Raw genomic sequence first — 22,600 nt, 5'->3', positions numbered from 1 at the left:
ATTCGGAAGGCAGAGATACCCTGCAGATTTCTGTTCGGCCGTCACGGAATTCGTTGTTAATACCAATGCACTCGCACTTTGGAAGTTTCGGAGGACAATCAGTGACGGAATTTGTTCAAGGATGGCACCTGTACGTCGGCTCGTTGGTCTAGGGGTATGATTCTCGCTTCGGGTGCGAGAGGTCCTGGGTTCAAATCCCGGACGAGCCCACAAATTTTACTTTTTTTACACATTTTTTTTGACATATTCGTTGCTGGAAACGAGCCCAGTATTAGCATTTATCACACATTGACATGCAAGCATGTGCTTGAGCATACAAAATTTGTGTGATCCACTACAGGACACCATGATGTTCATTGTCATAAAGCTATATTGACCGTTTTTTCGAGCGCAGATATGCCGCAAGAACTGGGTGTTCCAGCGGTAGCATCGTCATAGGAATCGCATCTAAGGGATCGAGGCACTGAAAAGGAGCAATGGGGACTGGCAAGCACAGTAGTGCTTGTTACATGTGACCATGCATGTCTCTCAAGAAGTCTTCTAGGTTTTCCGACCATGATTTCCCCAGTCTGGTCAGGACTAAATTTCATAAAACTCTGCACTCATTTCTTCACATATATGTTGAGCACATAGTGTCTCGGTTATCAGTCGACGCTTTTCATTAACTTTTCAGTGTTTCATTCGCCCACATTTACAGAGGCTGTTCCAGATCATCCAAAATTAATAGACTGAATTGTACGTACCTGATGAATCCTGGCGAGGACTTTTCTCAATGCTCACATCACATTATACAAAGTGTCACTGTGTTGTCACATGACTGTGTTGTTGTTGGTGACTGCCATATACCAACAAGGTATCCATTTTTTTTTCAAAAGACCCGATGCCCGTCTCAGACTTCCACTACATGTCTCTCGCTCGGTTGGTCTTTTAAGCATCTGTTGCATCACGAAACCAATGAAATTGAACTTTATAAACAAAGAGCCAAGTTCACAAAACCTCATATAATTATGCAAGGGTTGATCAGAGGCTCTCGATTGGGCTTTATAGACCGGAATTTCCATCACTTGCAGGGGGCAGCCATCTTTGCTGGGGGCTGCTGATTACGTGCAACGGACAACTACGCTAGCATACAGCCTGTCCTTATCACATGATGGCCGCCAGTGTTCGTTCGCCATCACTTGTGACATAGCTAATCCGCAGCCCCTATGACGGCCTCGCCGACAGATGACAACTGGGGTCAAGATTATGTATGCTTGCGCTAAACGTGGGTGTGAGAGTAAAAATAATCTGGTCTATACATTGTGAGGAGAGTACCTACTGATAATTGATGACTGCGCATGAAACACCATTGCATTTGATTGGAGATTTTGAGGCTGTATTTCTCAAAACTGCCAGATGGGCATTATTTTATTAATGCATGGCTTAGGTTCTGGACTGGGGTATGTTGTCTAGATCAATGATAACAAAGTAAGCGAATAAAATTTAATCATTAGTTAAATTCACTCTGCAGTCCACCTTGCAAATAGGCCTCAGCTGATGTGACAGAACTGCGGCATATTTAACTGGAATGAGACTGCTTTCATTATATATAACCCAGAACATGTATGAAATCATTTTCACCAAATTAAACCAAGCTATAGGGTCAGCGCTTATTTGAATACTTTGCCTGCATCCTTCATGTTTTCTACTCACAAAGACTCATTTAAATTGCCTCCCTTGATTTCAGTGCTGCCGAGTGTGCATGATGGCAAGTGAACGTTTATCGAAAACAAAGCTGCGTACCAGTTGCATGTACCAGGCATCTGTAATGCTTCAATTTCGTTCGAGATTTCTTAACATACGTGTCCATATGTGACCATATGTGCCCTTCGATACGAAGAGCACAGCCAATGAAGCCACAGGAATCATGGGTGACATGTTTATTTCAAATGTAGAAATAATCACGAAAAACAAAAGCTGACGACAAGACAATTTGTTGGCAGTAACAAACACAACTACTGCCATACATGCGGTGATTTTCAAATTAAGCGCCACAGTCCAAGCCACTTTGTCTAGCATTTGTGTATGGGCACAAGGTTAGCCCTAATTGTGTTAGCTAGTGCCACCCATGCCCATATCATGGTGGCACGTGAGGAGGCATCCGTGGGGAAATACACATGAGCAAAGGGCAGTCCACCTCACTCGCACTTGCAGCTATCCAGTTGTCAAAAGTAGGTGGATGGTATTCATTGGGAACACCATACCGGTAACACCGGCATTCCTTGGGGACGCTGAAAGGCAAACGAATGGAAAGGCACGCAAGAGAGAGGATGATCATTGTTGTGGGATACCAAAATACACCCTTCATTTTTAGAGTGCACTTTAAAGGACCCCTGACACCGAATTTGGAAACTCGAGATGCTTGTGTTGTTTGATAGTCCTGCATGCGGGGGCACTTCTGACCGATTATGAGTGACTAGCGTTGCCTTTAAGATATTTTAATTTGGTTTTAAAGTAAGCCTGAGTGCTCATCTGAATTTTGAACTCCTATCAACATAACCACTAGTATGACGTAGACGTAGGCCCCTTGTGACGTTGCAGAGGTAAAGCAAGTGTTGTCGACGTCACAGACAGAAATATGCGCGGTGCATGCACTGTGGTATATTTCGAAGCATGTTTGCTTTCCCACCTTCTCCTTCTTCGGTACGTGTCTGCAGGCAGCGTGAGCTCTCCGTGTGTGTGTTCTCCAACTGGCAGTTCAACAAGCGCGTGTGTGACGTCACCCAATACTGAGCGCACGTCATCACGCGTGCCCCGAGGCGCGACCGCCGCGGCGCGGCGCTAGTTTCTTATCCTCTTTCGGCGCGCGTTTTGAACCTACACTAAAAATGACCGCAATTAACGCTGCTAGGATTATTTAGACATCACGTTGGAGGATTTACGGTGTCATTCCGTGATTACAAGACATAGACCTACTTATTACAACATAAATGTCACAAACAAGAAATCGGCTGTCAGGGGCCCTTTAAGGAAAGGCATAACTTTGGCATCTTTCCGTCAAACAAGATTAATAGTCATCTGGCTTGCCTATATTATCTCTATTGAAAACTTGCCACTTTTCTCTCAGGAATGCCGTGTCAAGCAGAATGAAGGAAAGAAGATGAGGGTTTAAGGGCTAATTTTTTTCTTTGTTAGACACAATATTAATGAGAACTAACAGACAATATAATGCAGTCTAGGGGATGTTATGCAGTCTAGGGGAAGGAAAGTCTAGGGGATGTTATTTGTAGTAATTAGGATATAAATGTGAAGAAATTAAAGAGGAAAGTAAAGTTATCTTTACGTCCACTTCACATTTATATCCTAATTACTACAAATAACATCCCCTATACTTTCACTGGCATTAATGTTTGTTAGTTCTCATTATTATTGTGTCAAGCAGATAATATACACACCATGCGCGACATGGAAGTACCATATGCGGGGCCATAATACAAGTAAAGGCACGTGAAATGGACGATGATTACCTTTGTTTGACAGAAAGACTCCCCAAATTCGCTCCCATTCTTTGGAAATGAAGCAGGCCCCCATGACCAGTACGCAGCTAATGGTATTAAACAAAGGTCACCAAAGATGCGCAAGTTTCAACAAAAGAATATATTCTAAAAACTTCTATAGTACAACTCGACTGTTCAGCACCATAACGACCGAAACACAGTCCGTGGTCAGAGGCCGAACCAGTTGGGCAGGCCCTCCCTGTGCGGGTCCTTGCGGATGTACAGCTTCTTCAAATCTTCAGCCTGTTCCATTTGCTTTGTGATGGCCTTCTCCTTTTCAACATTCACCGGTTTGCTGAAGAGATCTGGGAAGGTGAACGTCTCGCCCTTGGGCTGCGCAGTGGGCAAAAAAGAAGAGGAGAAGAGTTACAGGGATTTTTCACTAGAAAACTTGACCTCTTCTTTTAGTATGATATTGCCATGTGCGCTTATTTCTTTATTTTTGACGTTTCACCCACAAAACCTGTTACCACTGCTCGGCGCAGGCCGTGCCACTGTGTATGAGAAACTTCTAAATTATTTTAGACTATTCTGATAAGATTGCATACACAACACGAGTAGCCGAGTTTATTCTGGCGCTTATGCGAACTCCAGCAATAAAGCTGGAATTTTCTATCATTGATGGATAAAAGATGGCGCGTTTCGCCGACGATTGGATTACACACAACCGACATCTGTGCTTGCCGCTTTTGCTGAACATTGAATGTTGCTTCTTTTACTGGGCACTAGTTCACCCAATAAAGCTTCAATCAACTTCAGATGTGAATTTCTGCTCTATCGATGCAAGATGCTACTACCAATTCAGTGGACGACAGTGTAGGTTGCAGAAACAGCCATGGGCTAAAATGTTTCATTAGAGGCTGTGTGCACACAAAATGCAGGACTACAGCTGCTCCATGAACCACAGCGCCTAGGAACTTTTACGACTGCATTGTACTACTGTTCAGTTTTCGTTTTGAAGTAATGCATAGACGCGTGTAAGGGCCGCACTTTGTTTTCACGATCTCAACGGTGGGGTCAGTCCTCACACGACCAACCACCATGGTCTGATCCTTTACCGACCATGAGCATAATATCCGTTGTAATCCTGCGTACCCACACATCATCACAAAGGCAAATGCTACCTTTTTTTTTTTGTAACAACTCTATTCGTTCACTGGCTCATGCTGTAGCATACCTGGCTATTCATCTTCGCTCTCACAGCAACTGTTGCCAACACCTGCGTTTCTGAGCATGCTCATGGACCAGGTGATGTTCAGCGCCGTCCAATGTTTTGAAAATTCCTGTTATTTTAAAACTGTCCACAATCGGTTTGAACATCACCGCATGCCATATCTAGGAAACCACAAACTAATGACCTGCAGAGATGCATTCTGAATTTATCTACTGGGCATAACCCCATCGTGAATTTTTTTCTTCTATATTTTTGGTTGCCAGATGGCGGTGAGGCCCTTACACAGGTCTATGCGGCATCTAACTCTCTGCTGTCAGGGCCTGTGCCCAGAAGACAACGGCAATGGCACGCACAGTAGCCGGTCATTGAATGTGAACTGAACATGCGCCAAGGAACTTTGGTTAATTTTCGAAAATTAATTTTCGGTTGACTTTAGAAATTTCGCTATGTTGATGTTTCAACATTTCTGCGGTAAAAAAAAAAAGAGAACTAGGTTTCCTAAACAGGACTTGATCTTGTCGGTAAGATTTCATGAACAAAATCTCACAAACACACACAAAAAGCAAAAGCCACACCTAAATATTCAGTCACCTCACCCTCTCCACCCCTTGAGCTCACCTGACTAAGCTTGGACGACAGTACTTCACTAGGCATGTGAAATCATCACACTCACTCACAATCCACAGGGAATACATTTGTGTTATGCACCCAATGGCAGCCAATACTCAACTTCTTCCACTGTCATATGGCTTGGGGAGGCTCTGAACATCAGATAAGCTTCAAGCACAATCCATTTCATTTCATAGAATATTTCTTGACCCAACTGTCATGACATCATCAAGGGTGAAACAAAGAAAGCCTACTGTGCTTCTAGATGTGCTAACTTATATTCAAGCGAGCATAATTTGTCTGAACAAGGTAGAAGTTTAGGAGAACATGGAGGCTTGAAGAGATGAAAAACCCTTGAACAAGGGGTGTTGCTGGAGGCAACTTTTCGACAAGCGGTCTTGTCTTCTTCAAGGCAGAATTAGCTACAGTGACACTCCCTGTTCAAGGATGTTTCATCTCATAATTTGTCTTGTCACTCATGTGCCCTTTTGAGTAGTGCAAATCCACTGGTAAAGTCAGAAGCTAAATATACTGAAATTGCATGCAACTCACCAGAGTTACGAATGCAACTCGATAGTCATCATCCTTGACTAGGTATGTCTTTCCCTCTGCTTTCCTTATTTTACCTGGAAAAGAAAGGAAGACAAAAAGAAGCAACAGGGCGCATGAACACAAGTGCCATCCTTAATTCGATGTTTCCCGGTGCATAGGGCAAGGACAAATGGAATAAAGGATTCAGTTCGCCCTTGTTCTACGTACGTAGGACAGGCCTTGCCCTACCACACTGGACAAGGACAGCATGTAGGACAAACACAAGTAGTTTGTGCTTGTCTTGCTGGGAAACATGCTGGGAAACATTGAAAATGCAATGCAGTGCCAACTGGCCCAATGCTCAACATTTGTGGCAACTATGAATTTTGATCACTAGTCCAGCGAAAGGACCTGAAATCTGATGAAGAGTAAACAAATTTTTTTTTCTCAACCTGCCGACTGTCTACCAAAAAAAAATAAAAAATATCAGAGGGTGTATTTTCAACTGCACAGAAAAAATTGAACTACAGACTTTCCCCCTCTTGAATTTGCGCACGTGGTTTTGACAGAAGTCGTAGTGAAGGTCTCTGGAATAGTTTGACCACCTCAGGATTTTTTTTTGTCATACAAGAAAAAGATCCGGCACAATAAGCTCAGTTTGTTTTCCACGGATACATAGGAGTGCACAGACTTCACACATTTTTAAATACACACAGTTTTTTTTTGTTTTGACGTCTTTATTCAGCAGGCACCTCAGTTCCCACTCTCATGATGGCAAGAACTGGGCAAATTAATGCTGAAGCATGAGATGTATCTGAGACATTGCAGCTGTGAGCAAAACTGGTACAGAGCTCAATCACTGGATTGACAACAAACGAAGACAATGCTACTGTCATAAAAACGGATAGCCGAAATTGCCTATTGTTTACAATCACGCAGCCTCCACTAGCGATTATTTATCCAACATATAGCAACACTAGCCAACATTCGCCAGTAGTAAGCCAATACACAGCCAACGTATAGCCATCATTATCCCTAGCCAGTGCTAGCCGACATAAGGCAGATTTAGAATAGGGTACGATAAGCTTCGTGCTTGCGTTTGTTGCCACTGTGAATGCGCCTTATGTTGACCTCTTGGCTATGCACATTATTTTTTTTTAAATATAGTAACGTGCACACGAGAAATGTAAAGCCTGCATATGCTATTCTAAAACTGCCTATTATCCATCATTTAACCAACAGTTGCCAACAGCACCCAGTGGTAAGCAGTGCTGCAAACAGAAACATAGAGTAGAACACCGCGATACATTTTTCACGGGACTGCGAAAAAAGAAAAACGCAGTAGCCAGGAAACACATAACGCGAACATGCAGTTAAATTGGGAAAGAGTGCCACTAAATAATAAAACAGACGCACTGCACACAGCTCTATCCGCAGAAAAATGTATTCATCCGTTTACGACTTAAAAGGAGCCCTTTACAAGAGCCTGGCATTTCTTTCACATCTCTGCCAGAGCTAGACCCCTTTCGAGCACTTGGATGGCCTTGTGGTAGTCCACATTGCCAAACTCATTGATGCACCTCCTCAGCATCTACAGCGCAGCGACAGTTCACAAAGCATCAGGCCGGAACGTTATGGGAACGGCGTTTCAGAAGGAGATTTTATACACAGGTGTCTGTGCAGATTCTTTGCTGGGACGCCAGGAACGTTATACGTGAGAAAATGTGTAAATGAGGCACGTATCAGTGGAGTTCTACTGCACATATTGCCAGCGCTCTCGGCACCGCGTGAAATAATTAAATGTTACTGCAAGACGAATAACAGAACTGGCATCGTTCAATGCACACGTCTTCATGGACACTGTACCACACTGCCACAGCACCCTGCGTCGCCTCACCTTGCTTTACGGCGGTCCTGACGTCTGCCACAGGCACATTGTAGATCTTCTCCAGGTAGTTTTTGACGTCGTACTTTGTCATCCTGCATGAGTTATACATGTGTGGGCTGATTTGTGGTGAAGAATCCAAGGCCGAACGCATAAGTCTAATGGTTATAAAATGAACAACTGGCAGTTCCAGACAGCTGCATGTACATTTAGAAGCATAGGCGGAGAGTACGGGGGGGCTGGAGGGCTTGGGCCCCCCCCGGACTGCCTCATGGGGGGGCAGAGCCCCCCCCCTGGCGCCGGCCGCCAGGGTATTTTTTTAAAAGCTTGGCTTAGGTCACCGGATCGTCCTGTCTGGCAGCTATTTCACAGGAGGCTGTTTATGCCCGCTTATTTTTCATTTCAGCCATTTAAAGTTCGGCACATGGGCCAGTGACAAGTCAAACATTCAAAAGAAAAATGCCCCTCAAACGGATTTTTACGTGCAGAATATATTGTGCTGATGAACAACTGAACCGACGACTTAAGCTATGAGAGAGAGAGAAAAATAAACGTTTATTTGCGAAACAGTGTTCCGAGCAACGCTCGTTATCACCCTAAGGTGGGAGGGCTCCCTAGTCCAGGAACCCTCTGGCTTCAACTGCCCTCTTGGCCCTGATGACAAGTTGTCGCTGGTCTTCCAGCTCCTCGAGGGCGAGCTTGGCCTCCCACGTTTCGGTTAGGTGGTCGTCGTTCGTTATGACAAATTAAAAAATTCACTGGCGATTACGATACTGCCAAATTCGCTGAGCGCAGCCTCGTGTTTGGGCAACGCCAGCTGTGTTTGAAGTTTTGACTATCCGCAGTTGTAGCAATGTAACATTCGTTACATATTGCCACAGAAACTGCCAGCGCTCGAGTGCTACGCACGCTATGTACACTCTGTGCATTACAGGTGTCGCGAACCAAGCAAAACACCCACAGCCCCGTTACGACAAGCGAAGCCAGCCGCAGTGCACATGCCAGCCCTGCATGCGCACGAGCAACAGAGGAAGAAAGCGAGGTTAGAGGCCAGTATCTCGTGATATCGACAGACTCCGCGTTCGCTCCCTTTCGTCCTCGTTCGCGCTATCGGTTACGCCGCCGACGCCAATGCCGCTCAACGCAAGAACGGACGCCAAAGAGCTGCGCTCTAATTGTCTTGAACCCCGTAGTGAATGGTTTTGAGAAGACAAAAATGATACTGAGAATACAAAGCAATAAGTGAACGCTTTCGCACAAACTTACTCGCCAATAAAAAAACTGGTAATTTCTTGGTTGCCTACATATTGGTACCCCTCGACATGCCTGCTTATAAAAGTGCCGAGATAAGATTGTACGCAGTTTTGATTTATCAGTAAAGGGTTTTACTAACAGTTCGGCCACCAATGAGCAACTCCATTACTCGTCCAGATTCATAACCGCAGCTTCGCACAAGGTGTAGCGGTAGCAAATGGTATTTGCTACCACCTCAAAATTACTTTTGGCCATCTTGAATTGAAATCACTGGCATATAATTAAAGCTTCCCGTGATAGCATTAGCCTAGTCTCTCCTGTGTGGCGCATGTTTTAACAAATAAAGCCTAACCCCACGCATTGCGTGAATCGATTTTACGCGACGCAGTCAACGAGTCAACGCAAAAGGTCGCCTACACGACCTTTTTCGCTTCGAGCCAAGAGTTACGAGGTGGATCGATGTCTTCGTGTAAACTGAAAAATAAATCTAGGGTCTTCCACTTACATATCTTCATTATGATATCGCGGGCACCTAAGGGACTATAAGTTACTTACATTAAGTTCTTTAATTTGGAAGTTGGACTTCTGTCTCTCTCTCTCTCTGTGTATATATATATATATACATATATATATATATATATATATATATATATATATATATACACATATATATATATAGGGAGAGTGAGAGAGAAATGTGGAAGAGCAGGTCGGGCCCCCGCCCCCTCCGGTAAAATGAAAACTCTTCGCCTATGTTTAGAAGAATAGTGCAAATCGGTTCTGTGGAATCCTGCAAGGTGGCAGAAGGGTTAAGAAAGGTAAAGCGACAACAACCTTTTGTAGCATGAAGCCACAATCCGTATGGATTTCCTTGTGGCTTCGTGCTGCAAATGGGTGGCTGTCAATTTCCCTTCCATCACATTTAGAAGAAGTGGTCTTCAGGTACCATTACAAATATGGTTTGCAAAGACTCAATGTCTGAAGCCAGCAAGAGACTATAGAGGAGGCTAGCCGTTTGATGAAAAGCATTCTACAGCTACTTGCACTAGGTTTTCTCAAGGTCGCATCCTCATATTTTGAAATACTATATTCCCACTGGCATAATTACTACATTTGAATTAAAAACCATAAAATAATACCTTCTATGTTTTCCTTCACTTAATTAGTACTTGCTGGCTTCACACGGTTGTGTCTAAAAAGGAAATGGGTTTCTCAATTCATTACCCGTCTTACATTCTTTAACACATAATGCAATTCACTTTTTTACCAATAAATTATTAAGTAAGCCCTAGCAGATGCTGTTGAAATCTATGATGTCAAGGCAAGCTGGTGCAAGAACTTCAGTGTGGCAGTGCCGGCAGTTTTAACGCGAAAGCGTTAAAGAGCTCGTTTCGCAGAAATTCCACCGTCGGCGTCGTTGGTTGTGAGTGAAGAACCATCATCTTGTCCGTGACCGAAAAATCAAGAAAGCTGCAAATAAAATAAATAATAAAAATGTTGGGTCCGAGTGAGAATCAAACCCAGTCCGTCTGCGTGACAAGCAGGTGTTCTACCACACAACCACGCCTCTGCTTGGAACTGCACTGAAAGTACTTTCATGTTTCACAAACATAAGCGTCCTGTATACAGGTGTCACAGTACGAGATGTAATACTGCAGTAATATTGCGTGGTAAAAGCGTACATTGCCATCAGGCGTCACACCACGTGAATATCATAACAACTTCATGGTTTAAAGCCAGCCACCCATTACAAAAGGCACACACACATTACTGCACGTATTCCCCTAAGACCACGTAGTGGGTGCATCGCAATTTTGTAAATGTTTTTCGCACATAAATGCTGCTGGTTTAAAGCATGCTACCCATTACATAAGGTACACACCTTAGTGCGCTCATTCTGTTCAGTGTCAAATGGCGCACGACAATGAGGGCGACCCCGCAAGACGGAGGCAGAGAAGGCAGACACCAAAGCTTGCGTGCTGCGGCTATGCGACCACTTTGTACTTTGCCAATTACAATGCAGTAATGCACAATCTGAACTTCTCGAGTAAAAACATACAATAAGTACGCACTAGGGGCAGGATATCGCTACCGCGTTCAACTCTTAAAGGCGAAGCTTAAGCGTCCCCCAATCTTTTTCTTATTGTGCGTTTCCGGGCTCAGCAAGCATTGCCTCGCAGCAAAGGTGGTGTTTCTGGTTTAGTGAAAGGGTAACTTGCTAATACAAGTTAACATAAATTTTTCTCTCTAGTGTACCTAGAACAGCTACAAGTGTTACAACAGGATTACTGCCCCCAGAGGAGCTACAAGTGAATCACAGTACTCACTGGAGAGGTACTATGAACTTGACCTCGTTGGGAGGGAGTGGCTTGTCATGCTTCACCAGCTTCATCCAGAAGTTTGGCAGGAAGATCCGCAGCTGCGGATTGCCTTTGACGTACAGCGGATAACTGAAGAGCAAACAATAGATTAACTTAATATGCACTATTGGTGAGCCATATTGATGAAGCAGAGCACAAAAGACACATTCATGCACACATAAACAAAAGATAGTTTTGAAGTGATGTCGTGAACACAGTACGGGCGTCACATATCGTCACAACCACGGTAGTCGAACATGGCAACTGCGACTCCCCGACGCAAGTACACAATATTATCACTCATGCATTGCTTCATTTTACAATAGTGATCATTCTTCATTGACAGCTATCGCTGTTGTCAATTTGTCGCCTGCTGCAAAGCATGTCAGTCGTACCGTCACATTCCTTGTTTTTGCAGCTTCTCAGTGTGCCAGCACTCAAAGGTGCCAGCCACAATGATTTCAGTGCAAGCCATCTATCTATATGAAAGGCCAATGGTGGGAGGCACATGGAAGCATACCGTAGCCCACTTCGCCAATTCCGGGCAGCGCAACGAAGGCTGGAGTTCGTGTCAACCAACCACATGCACTGTTCCAGAAGAGCCAAAACGGCTCGCCCTGTGCATGCTACTAGCCCTACAGTAAAGCTTCCATTCAGTTAGCACTGAGAAAAAAGTGATCAGCGGTGTACAATGGAGCAACCCTTCTATTGTTTCTCATTTTTTTTTTCCCCAACTGACCTGAGTGGGCCTATCTTTCATTTCACTGTATGTAGTTAATGACAACGGGTACATGCGCACATTGTGTGGCCTACCAAAATGGTTCACTGTTAAGGTTTCCTGATGCAGCTGAAATGTGTTGAATGTCACAGGTTGACTCACATATACATGTGTTCAACAGTGCAATGCTCAAACAACAGGCCAACCCAGTTATGTATGCAGATGTACGCCGTTTGACACATAATTTGTTTGTGCCCAGTTACACTCGTTAAGCAAATGCCGGGACATGCACGACTGAAAAATAACGAATGTGTGATAGAAGGAGGAACTGAATGCACTGTTTCTTGCAGTTGCAATGCACTCGTTTCACTGCCATGCCTTTTGTCCGATTCGGCATCAATCACAGTGCAACGCCTTTACAGCTAAGTGACTGCTATGCAGTGAAGGATTTCGTGAATTCTATTTGAATTTATGTGTACTGAAAACAAAGCTCTAGAATTTGTTCCAAACTGACTTGTTCTCTTTTTTAAAAGAACGTACCTTGCCTGCTGTTAAGAATTCCGCAGGTCCCAGGTGCTTTGTTATAAAGGTATTTAACTAATTCCTAGAATTATCGGTTCGCCCTCTACTTTATACAGGCATGACTCTCGACAGCTGATCCAGAGTGCAAACATCACAAGGTAACACTTTTAACAAAACATAGTGTGACTATTTTTAGATATCGTATTTTGAAGATGTACACTTCGGAGAACAGAAATACGTACACACTCTTGAGTGTTGTGTGACACAACACACAAGCCTCACCTGTCTTCTCGAATGTACAACGGTGCACACACCGCACACACTTATTAATTAGTTTCACGTTGCCGCTAGAGTACTCAAATTTGGCTAACGATGTCCGGGCATTCCGAATGCAGTTTAACAGCGCGAGCCTGCTAGTTCTAACAGAAAGCACGTAGCACAGCAGGTACTACGTTGCGCGAAGTTGTACAGCTAATAAATGCCGCCGCAAAGCCGCATAAATGTCATTTTCGCTTTCGCGCAGTAAGCGTGCTCCAGCGATGCAGGCGTTTCAAATGCTGATACCGCTGCCGGATAGTTTGCGTGTGAGTCTCCAGCGAGCAAAACGATCGAGTCCGGTACTCCATCAGTGTCGTATATATCACTCTCGATTGAGGTGCCGAAGATATTCACATTGGCTCGAAAGTGAGAACTGGCAGTGCGCAGAGTGAGAGGGCATACCGCGGTCCTTTTTCTCGAGACAATTTTCGTTCGATGGAGGAGGTAAATTAAGTTAATGTGAGACCGGAGAGTCTTCTCGTTGCTTTCAAATGCCTAGCTTCAATGCGTGACTGGATCGAAGGTTACAGGTTCATGTTTACGACCAGGAAAGGAAACACGTTACTTACATGCGGGACGACATCTTGGAACGAAGTAAGCGCCCTCTGAGCGTCTGAGCCCAACCGAAACCTGCTGCCAGATGCGCAAGAAACGCGATCTTGGTTTCGGCCGAGTAGGCGCTGGTTTCGGAGTCAATGCGTTTACGTAGCGCATCCCATAAAACGTTGCCCCCATGTTAGCGGTATACAGAAATTTTATTATGGCTACCCTGTGCAATAAAGCTAGTGCTTTAATGTACCCAGAACGTCCCTAGTGTTCCCTAGTAAAGTAAATGTGCAGGGGAATTGGGGGGAACTTGAAGTGAGGAAGAAATGTAGCGCTTGGACTCGTCTCTCGTCTTCAGACGCTGCGCCGCGCTCCCTCAAGGAGTGCAGAAATAAGTGTCTTTCTCTTCACCTAAATCACTACCACCACTCGTTTTCGTAAGAGGCCCACATATGACACCACATGTATGCTTTGTCGCAGAACTCAGCTGCACTGAGGTGAAGCTGACTACAGCGGATTAGTTATTTTTCAAACATTGGTTATTTCGCACAAAGTTGCACATTGTCCTTGTTGGTAAAGAAATGTGCAAGATTAGAGTGCACAGCTGACTTAACACGACGTTTTCTTGTAGCTGTGAGCGATAAACCAGTTGATGGCAATTTGATGGCAGTTGATGGCATTGTTTAAAAATACATTTTTAACTGTATTTTGATTTTGTGGTGTTATAATGGCTGTACTAGTATTTGTAGGTCATTTTTGGTGATTTTTTTATGCAGTTTAATTTTTTTTCTGTTGTTTCCATTTGTACTTTAACTCTGATATGCACATTTGTATAGCTAGTAGTGCTGTGGTTTGCATCAAGTATGACCCCACTGCTTGGTTTTTCTGCACTGGACAGCTGAGTCACAGGTAGATGGTGTCTACCTCTGCCTCATGCACTGTATATGACTCGAAATAAAAAATCAATTAATATTCAGTGCATCGTTTCATCTGTCTAATTAAGTCCTGTCTACGCTGTTTTGCCATAATGAATTTAATCTTAAGTAGTCCCACTGATAACCCTTGCACAGTTTAAGAGATCTTTCAGCTGGTGTAAAACCTCCATCTGGTCATTTTGTTTTCTGTGCCTGGATCCGGACTTCAATGTTAATTTGCATGCTTTAATTGGTTATATACTTGGTTAACACATTTACATATATCACTATAGCTGCCATGCCCTAATCATCTTTCACCTGTCCAGCATTTTTATGCTTACTGTTCATTGTCATTTGCATCGCCACTATACACGTGCAGCATCTCAAGAACAAATAAAGCAGTATATGGTGTTTTGTCCTACCATATTCTTTATTTCCCACTTGTGCACTCTATCTGCCAACTATCATGACTGCTTATCTGACAGTTGTAGATAGCTTCTAATAATTTATTCATATCTATACACTACCTCCTGCCCATGCGCAATGCATCTGTGTCCACATAGCGCAGTAGAGAAAACATCTCATATATTTTCAGACTTGGGCATAACCTTAGTGTAACACTTTGACTGTGTTGATTGGTGCCCCAGTGAAGCATGTTTGTAGGTTCGCACAGGAATTAAAAATAAAAAAATGGTCACTTTTTATTCTGAATTGTTCTATTCTATTGTACACTAACATTAATCATCCAGCTGTTCCAGTTTTTCAAATCTCTCGCTGCCACACACTCTAACTATTTATCTTAGCATACAAATATTTCTATAGTGTTATCCCACTGATATGGCTACCTAACGTGCTACTTGTACTATGTATGAAAAAAATCCGTAATCAAGGGGTGGGTGCTCGAGCCAATGTTTCGACAAGTGGACTTGTCTTCGTCAAGGCTGGAACTTCCTCAAGGCTGGTTCCAGCCTTGAACAAGACAAGTCCACTTGTGGAAATGTCAGCTCGAGCACCCACCCCCTGTTTATGGATTTTTTCATCGCAAGGTTCCATCTTCCCTTTCATGCCCTTCTGTGGGTTTCTACTATATGTACGTACTTCATCACTCTGGCTTATCACTTGCTAAATCAAAACCATATAGCGCGCAGCTTTTATATATGGGATCCACCCGAAGCACCTCATAATGCATTTCATATCTCGAAGTCGCGCTGCCAAATTTGTTGATTCCATACATGTATCAGGATTTCATCTCTGCAGCACACTCTGATTTACTTCCTCTTTCCACGCAGCTGCATTGAAAGTTTGTCTCTCTTCTACGTCTGTTATCTTCCTTTTACTGCATGCACACCTTATAAGAAGTGCTGCAATAGGGGATATATTGACTTGGATATATTTGCTCTGTAACTTGGGGATGGATGTGGACACACAGCAGCATGAAGCGCAAAGCAGTCATTACTTTTGCGCTTCGTGTTGTGAGTCCATGTCCGTGCCCAATAACTTACAGCACTGATATCCTTGACACCCAGGGCCGTAACTAAGGGGGGGGGGGGTGAGAGGGTCAACCCCAGAAATTTTAGCATGTTTTAACCTTTCGAACGACACTAAAATACTTGCACGCCTTCACAGCAACCACTAGTTGCCAAAGTTAGCCGTTCTACACACAAACACCTCCCGAAAAAAATTTCTGGATATGGCCCTGTTGACACCTTATATTTCAGCCCATGTGCACAACAGCTGGCCAAATTGGTCATACTTGCTGAGTTGCATATGGAACAGCTTTCACATGTGCCTCACTGACATCACCTCATTCTTTAATAGTCATATACATCTGTAGCAGCGTGCCAGCTATGTTGCCGGATGTATAGTACTCGTTAAAGAGCCTCTCTACCCACTCACACTAAATTTTACTGCTGTAACTGGCAACTTACATACATGAAGACTCATATAGTGACGTTTTCTTCATTCATTGTGTATCCCACCCCATTATAATGATATTTAGCAGCACTTAATGCTGGAGTTTACGGGAGCATATGTTGAATTTATACAGATGCAATTACAAACCGAGCTGCAGTGAGAGTATTTGTTTCAATGCTTGTCCCAATCATGCTTGAAATTCAATGCAAATGAGTTGCCTTTCTTCTAAACCCTGAGAGAAATGCATGCAAGCGCATTTTTAGTATTAACATTGTAATTGTTCACTTTCCTACTGGCTAACTGAAGTGCACAAAGCAAAGCCATTCACGGTGGCTCTTTGGTACATATCTCGTTTGGAATTCTGTAGGGACGTGCACCATCTGCGACTACTGGCCCTTTATTGGCCTTAGACGGAAATGAGGGCGGAGACGTCCATGTCACATACACTTCTAGTCCGGCTATAGTCCAGTTTATGCTCCTTTCACCTGCTGGGCTGGCATGGCTGTCACATGTGGCAAACACCGGTGAACGGTGTACATACAACAGCCGCCACAGAGCACACAGTGGCAGCTGTTTCCTCTTTGTTGATGCATATAGTACATGCCTTCTGTGAATATGCATGCATTTGCTGAATCAAGCAACATGTGCCAAGTGTTGACGTGATTTGCTTTTCTAGCACAATGATGCCGTTTACAATGCATGACTTGTCTATTTGTTTGGCTAGCACAATGGATGTAGATGGGATGTCAATGGTGCAAATGTGCCAGAAAAGCAAGATGTATATATATATGTATTTACTACACAAATTTGTGCATGCATGATAGGTCTGCAAATGTATTAATTGACTGATTGATGTGTTGTCTGCCAAGCACATGAAAGGGATCGCTGGAAGATACAGAAAACTTGACAAATATAATATGTGATGAAGCAGAAAATGTTCATTTGTTGTGATATGCTTTGTCGATATTGCTGTTGTTATGTGCAAAACATCCACTGATTAATACATATATACCATATATTTTATGTAGCATGTGTGTCGGCAAGTCATGTCCCCGTGGACATTTCATGGTTTTTGGGTCTGCCCACGGTACACAACACGCACATACACCAAGTGTCTTTGTGGTGAAGTGTCCAGAGCATTCACATCCATTATGGACATACATAACTACGCACACTGGCCGTTAAGCCAGCGAGGACCCAGTGAAATATTGTTGATAAGTCACCACATGCATGGGTGTTGGCTGGCAGAGACCTCACTCAAGACATGCGATATGTGTATTTGTGACATAGATATACTGGAAGAGGAGAACTATATATTCGAAGAAATACTTAAAAGTAACCGCACTGGTGCTACGTTGGGAGGAGCTACCACAGTGCACAATCCTCCCGCTAGGTGAGCGTTGTGCCACGCCTATCGAGTTCATTTCATTCGGTAGACTCTCTCAGGAAGCTTTTCTACGAGTACAGTGATTTTTTTCGTGAACGCAGTTTTCTGCGCTCGGCGTTTTTGTAATGGCCGCTTTGACTGTGTGCAGATGTGAAATTTTGTTTCGGGTGGTAAGAATAGCACTATGACTGATTGCGAGCCTCAAGCTTGTAGTGAAAGTCAGCTGGATCATTTCGGAGCTGTTCTTTCAAAGCACGACCTTTTTTCACTCAACCATCTCTTTTCTCGTTTGTCAAAATTCGAGGCAAGAATTTCTCAATGACCATTCTCATCCTCAAATCTTCTGTTAAAATTCAGTTAACCGAGCTCCAAGCTGCTCTCAAAAACTTATCAAACTCTTTAGTGGTCCGTCGTTGGCTTCGAGCACAAGTGCACAAAATTTGTTTATATTTTTGTCTGGCCGTGAAACTGACGAACGTCTCTATCAAGGTTTCTCAGGAAATGACATATCCCCCTTTTTAAGGAGCAAAAATCACTCATACATACCCTTATGTTTTTCCCATAAAAGTGTCCTTGTAAACAGTGTTTAATATTCCGATTGTCTGGCGAGTCATTTTGCCAGAGTATGAAACAAAATTTCGCAGGTGCCGGCTGTTCACATCAATTAGTCATCACGAAAAAAATCACTGTACCCACAGAAAAGCATCCTTGGAGAATCCACCGGATGAGATGAACAGGAAAGGTGGGCACGATGCTCACCTAGCGAGTGAATTGCATACTATATATACGTACGGTAGCTCAGCCCAACAAAGCCCAAGTCCAGTTCCTTTTGGGTACCCCCTCGTACAATGCAAATTTTTGTGCTTTCCAGAACAACCAACCCAATAACAATGAGGGGAGACAAAGTTGCAGAGCTAACAATGACTTCCCTTCAATGGGAGGTATTGACCATATGGATCACTGTTTTTTCCACATGGAACTTTGGCACAACGGTCATATGGCTGGTTCTGGATAGTACGAGTTTCGGAGGATGTGAGCATATTAGTATTTATTATTATTATTTTTTGCAGATAATGATGAATTTTATGGCTGAGATTCATCTGTATACACATATACCAATTGAAACAAATAGAAGCTAGTGATCATTCAACCAGAATCCTGACCCATTTTGTGGTCGCGAGAACGCAGATCACTGCCAGCGTCGCAGCTATACTTGACCTGTAAATTGCAATACGCTAGAGAAATGGAAGGAAGCAATTTCCTTGATGGCTGTTAATTGACATCGCGAAGAAAGAAGACAAGCTGTTATTTTTGTCGAGGTGGAGATCTCGGAGGTTCACTTTGTTAGTTTCTGCAACGAATGCCAGATGGCTACGCATACCTGATAGGATCGAAATGCGTCTGCTAGGAATGCATTTTTTTCATCCACGCTTCCAATAGAGATATTCGCTGAGATTCGATGAGTGCATGAAGTGGACAAGAAATGCATTTCCTAAACAATATGTCAACCGCAGTTCAGCTGACTTCCTCAAAGTTTCATTGCATGTCTCTACATGCCGTAACCGACATAAATTTAAATAAGGCGAAGTTTGTTGTGAACCAGCTGCAATTGCATCTTCGCTAACACGGCAGGGGGGCTCGGCAGTTTTCCCCGAACGCATGCGACGAGTCTTTTCTGTCACTTTTCTGACAGAGTCCATCCGGGCCACTTAGGATCTGGGGGCTTTTCCCACGTTTGCTCCTTGAAGATGTCTCTACATCTGGGTACTACTGGTACCTAGAAACACGTGCTATATTGTTTTTATCCCTAGGCGAGATTTTTTTTACTGTACTGGCTGTAGCTAAAGTCTCCTGATTTTTTTCTCTTAAAGATCTAGGGACTTTAGCTGTACCTGACTGTGCTCAGCACCTCCTCGCATCTCACGCATGCGCAGAAGAAAGAGATTCGGAGGGACTCCGAGAAGCGAGAGACTCGCACGCATGCGTACTCGCGCCAACATCCGGGCTTCCGTGCCTGCCGTAGCGCCGCTGCCGGAGGAGCGCATCGGTGGCATCCCCCCACCGCCGAGTGAGCGAGCAATCCGGTGTTACGGTGTGTGTGCGCGTGTGTGTGTGTGCGTGTGTAAACGGGCCGGCCCGTTGAATGTGGGTTACTGGGCCCAGCAGCTTGCCGAGCCGCGCTGTTGGCGTTTCCCCGAGACTTTCGCCGGTGCGGATGGATGGTGGTGCCCGTGCGTGTCGGCTTCCGGCGATCACGCCGCGATCGCCGCCGTGGTCCCGTCTCGGCCCGAAGAAGCCCGCTACCGTCGCCGCCACTCTCCACCCTTGACCTTTGCCGACGACGAGCCTCAGCAAAAGCAGCGGGAGCCCTCAAAAGTAAGCCGTCCGCGAGAAACACGGCCGGGAAGCGGGAGCGCGCGCTGCCTTCCGAAGCCTCTCCCCCTGCCGAGATCTGCGCTAAGCCTTTTTTTGTTTCTCTCGCGGGTGCACGCACATGATCGCTTGCTCGTGCGGCGCCCGTGCAGCTTCCCGTAGATGCGTCGAAAAAGCGCTGTGCGGCGTATGAGAGAGGCGTTTATTTTTGAAAAATGCCGTTCCATTTTTTTTTTTGCGCTTTCGAATCTCGGCGGTTTCTTGAGCACACGAGCAGCTTCGGTTTCTAGCCTGGGGCCCCGTGAACGTGCCAACCGTCTGCACACCACAGCCGTAGATCGAAAGTGCTACACCGACGGGACAGTAGTTGTGTAGTCCACGCCGTAATCTTGGCGACGTTTTGTGGTCCGATTTATCCGGTGGCGGAACCGGGCTATCTCCGAGGCGAAAAACCACCGCGTTTCCATTTTTTTTTTTGCGCCGAGCCGTTAGCCCGACGTGATTACGTCGGCAGCCGTAGTCGCCGCGTGCACCACCAGCGCGAGCACGTTGTCCAAAACTGGTCGGCATCGTCGATCACTGGTAGGTATCGCGTGCTCGCCGGTGATTTTTTCGTTTGCCCGTGAACCAAGCGAGTCGCCGATGCTTCAGAAGCGTTTTTTTTTTTTTTTCGCGTTGTCAACGTCGTCTGACCGAGCGAAAGTGAAATACAAGGAGCGGCGCCGCCGCCGCTGGTGTAAACACGGAAGCGCAACGTACGAGCGAAGCGCAACGCGGAAAAAGAGAAGAAAAAAAGAGCGGCGGTTTTTACTCGCGCATGATCGCGGTTCGCCACAACGCGCGGCGTCTGCATATTTATTTTTATGTCGCAATATTCACTCGCGCGAGCGATTACGCATGCCCGCCGCCTCCGTGATCCGCGCGCGAGGCGGTTGTCAGGTCGAGGAATCATTCGACAGAATCGAAACATAATAATGCATATGGAAAAGGTGCCGCATCATCTGGTTCTTGACAAACGAACGAAGGGAATTTTCAGGCTCGTATTTTTTTTTTTTTTTGACACAACAGTAATCAAAACCAACAGATAATGACTGTATTCCAGTAATTACGATGTCACTGTGAAGAAAGTGGACGAAAAGACAAGTTAACACGCCGCTTTGCCTGGCCCTCAAAGGCATCCGTTAAAGTACACTAGTTAAACAAAACGTTCCGCTATTACATTCAGCTGACGTCAAATGTTTGCGAAATTCACTCGTTTCACATGTGCAGAGGTGCTTTTAATTCTCTTACCGTATCACATTGCGACATGCGTGGCTTTGCACGTACAGCACATACATCCAAGCATTTCTTTTTTTTTTTTCTTCCCTCATTTATAACGCATTATAACCGCTATCACTTGCCAAACGCAAGGCGCCCCGACAGGTACTGCGAGTTTTGTCATAATCGCTTTATCGATTGTAATAATGTTTGCCCAGCAGTAGCAGCAGCTGCGGCTACTGTGCTGTGCAAAGAAAAAAAAAACAACAATGCTTTCATACGAACAAACACGACGACTTGTGCAGTGCTGCTGCAGTGTTCTGCAACAGGCGACACAAGCAGCGCGCTATTGTCAAGCCGCCTTCAAGGGAAAAGTGTCATTGTTAAGAACCGCTACGTGTCACATCTGTACACGTTGCGCCTTGTAATGCGCGCGCGGACGATCATCATTCGTAGTCCGTAAACACAGCCGCCGCACATTTCGGCCTTCGTAGCGTTTGCGGCGTGGCAGTCTGTTGTGAAACTCGTCGTCATGTTGAGCGGTTCCGACGACATTACCATTTCCAAAGCATTTTTCCGATATTAATGCAAAAATGTTCGGTTTGCATGCACCGACTCTATTCTTCTGCGTTGTTGCCTTGGCACGAGATTAATTGCCGTCTGGCAGTTTTGTTGCTTCAGCTTTTGCAGTGGCTGCAGGTTTTCACAAGCTTTGGCTTGTGAAAACATTCTACTGTATCAAGCAGTCTTATCGACGCCATTGCAAAAGTGCTTTTGGCTGTCAGTGCTAAGCTTTCATTCTATTCATGTGCAGGGGCTCCATTCCAGTCACCTCTGTGCTGTCTTAGTCCTGTCTTATTTTCTGTTTGACATTTATTTGTGTGTTAAGTGCCATGTTGAGCTGACTATCTCACGAAGCTCCAGTCACAAGTGAGTTCCGCGTGTGAGCATTTGCTTTTCGATTGAGCGCATTTCTCACATAACGCGTTGACTCACATTCTGGCATGTGACGGAGGATGGCTAATCGAGTGTGATGACTGGACTATCTTTTTTTTTCTTCGTGACAACAGGATACTTGCTGAGAACAATGCACGGGATCTTATGTTATCAATTTCTGCTCTGATCACTTATTGATCACTTTTCGTTTGTAGCCGTGTAAGACAACAAAGTCAGATGATATTCATGTATATTGCGTGGAACGTCTTTTTTTCATGTTGTATCATACGTAAGTATGCCTCACTAACAAGTTGTGCAATCTTGTAACTGCACTCTGTCATGCAGCAAACCAGGAAGGTTATGTGG

General features: G+C 44.6%; 2 protein-coding genes and 1 non-coding gene across 4 annotated transcripts in view; 2 read left to right on the top strand and 1 right to left on the bottom strand.

The window, feature by feature from the left end:
- The first annotated feature begins 137 nt into the window (after positions 1 to 137).
- On the top strand, positions 138 to 209 carry Trnap-cgg (transfer RNA proline (anticodon CGG)). Its single transcript has one exon. It is a non-coding gene; the product is annotated as a tRNA-Pro (tRNA).
- A 3,404-nt stretch (positions 210 to 3,613) lies between these two features.
- On the bottom strand, positions 3,614 to 21,393 carry LOC119402133 (39S ribosomal protein L23, mitochondrial). Of its 2 annotated transcripts, none has more exons than XM_037669256.2 (5): positions 21,332 to 21,393; positions 11,317 to 11,439; positions 7,748 to 7,830; positions 5,872 to 5,945; positions 3,614 to 3,869 (listed from the first exon to the last, which is right to left on the bottom strand). In XM_037669256.2, the coding sequence occupies exons 1-5, from the start codon at positions 21,376 to 21,378 to the stop codon at positions 3,705 to 3,707; spliced, it is 492 nt and encodes a 163-aa protein (XP_037525184.1). In that variant the 5' UTR covers positions 21,379 to 21,393; the 3' UTR covers positions 3,614 to 3,704. The 2 variants fall into 2 exon arrangements, with proteins under 2 accessions (XP_037525184.1, XP_037525185.1); XM_037669257.2 differs by lacking the exon at positions 21,332 to 21,393 and adding an exon at positions 13,477 to 13,562.
- LOC119402132 (steroid hormone receptor ERR1-like) overlaps positions 19,699 to 22,600 on the top strand; it is a 110,974-nt gene continuing 108,072 nt past the window's right edge. Inside the window, 1 exon segment of the mRNA XM_049418510.1 lies at positions 19,699 to 20,044. The gene's annotated coding sequence lies outside the window, so the exon portion shown is untranslated.

Source organism: Rhipicephalus sanguineus, chromosome 8, assembly GCF_013339695.2.
Source record: "Rhipicephalus sanguineus isolate Rsan-2018 chromosome 8, BIME_Rsan_1.4, whole genome shotgun sequence".
Classification (NCBI taxonomy): Eukaryota; Metazoa; Arthropoda; class Arachnida; order Ixodida; family Ixodidae; genus Rhipicephalus; species Rhipicephalus sanguineus.
Note: the sequence above shows the minus strand (reverse complement) of the source record. Positions and strands in the feature narration are given on the sequence as shown.

Coding starts and splice junctions, on each gene's coding strand:
- LOC119402133 (XM_037669256.2), bottom strand. CDS start 21,378: ATGTATGTGCTGTACGTGCAAAGCCACGCATGTCGCAATGTGATACG. Junction 11,440..21,331: donor GCATGTCGCAATGTGATACG/GTAAGAGAATTA, acceptor TTTGCTCTTCAG/TTATCCGCTGTACGTCAAAG. Junction 3,870..5,871: donor GAGTTGCATTCGTAACTCTG/GTGAGTTGCATG, acceptor CCCACTGCGCAG/CCCAAGGGCGAGACGTTCAC.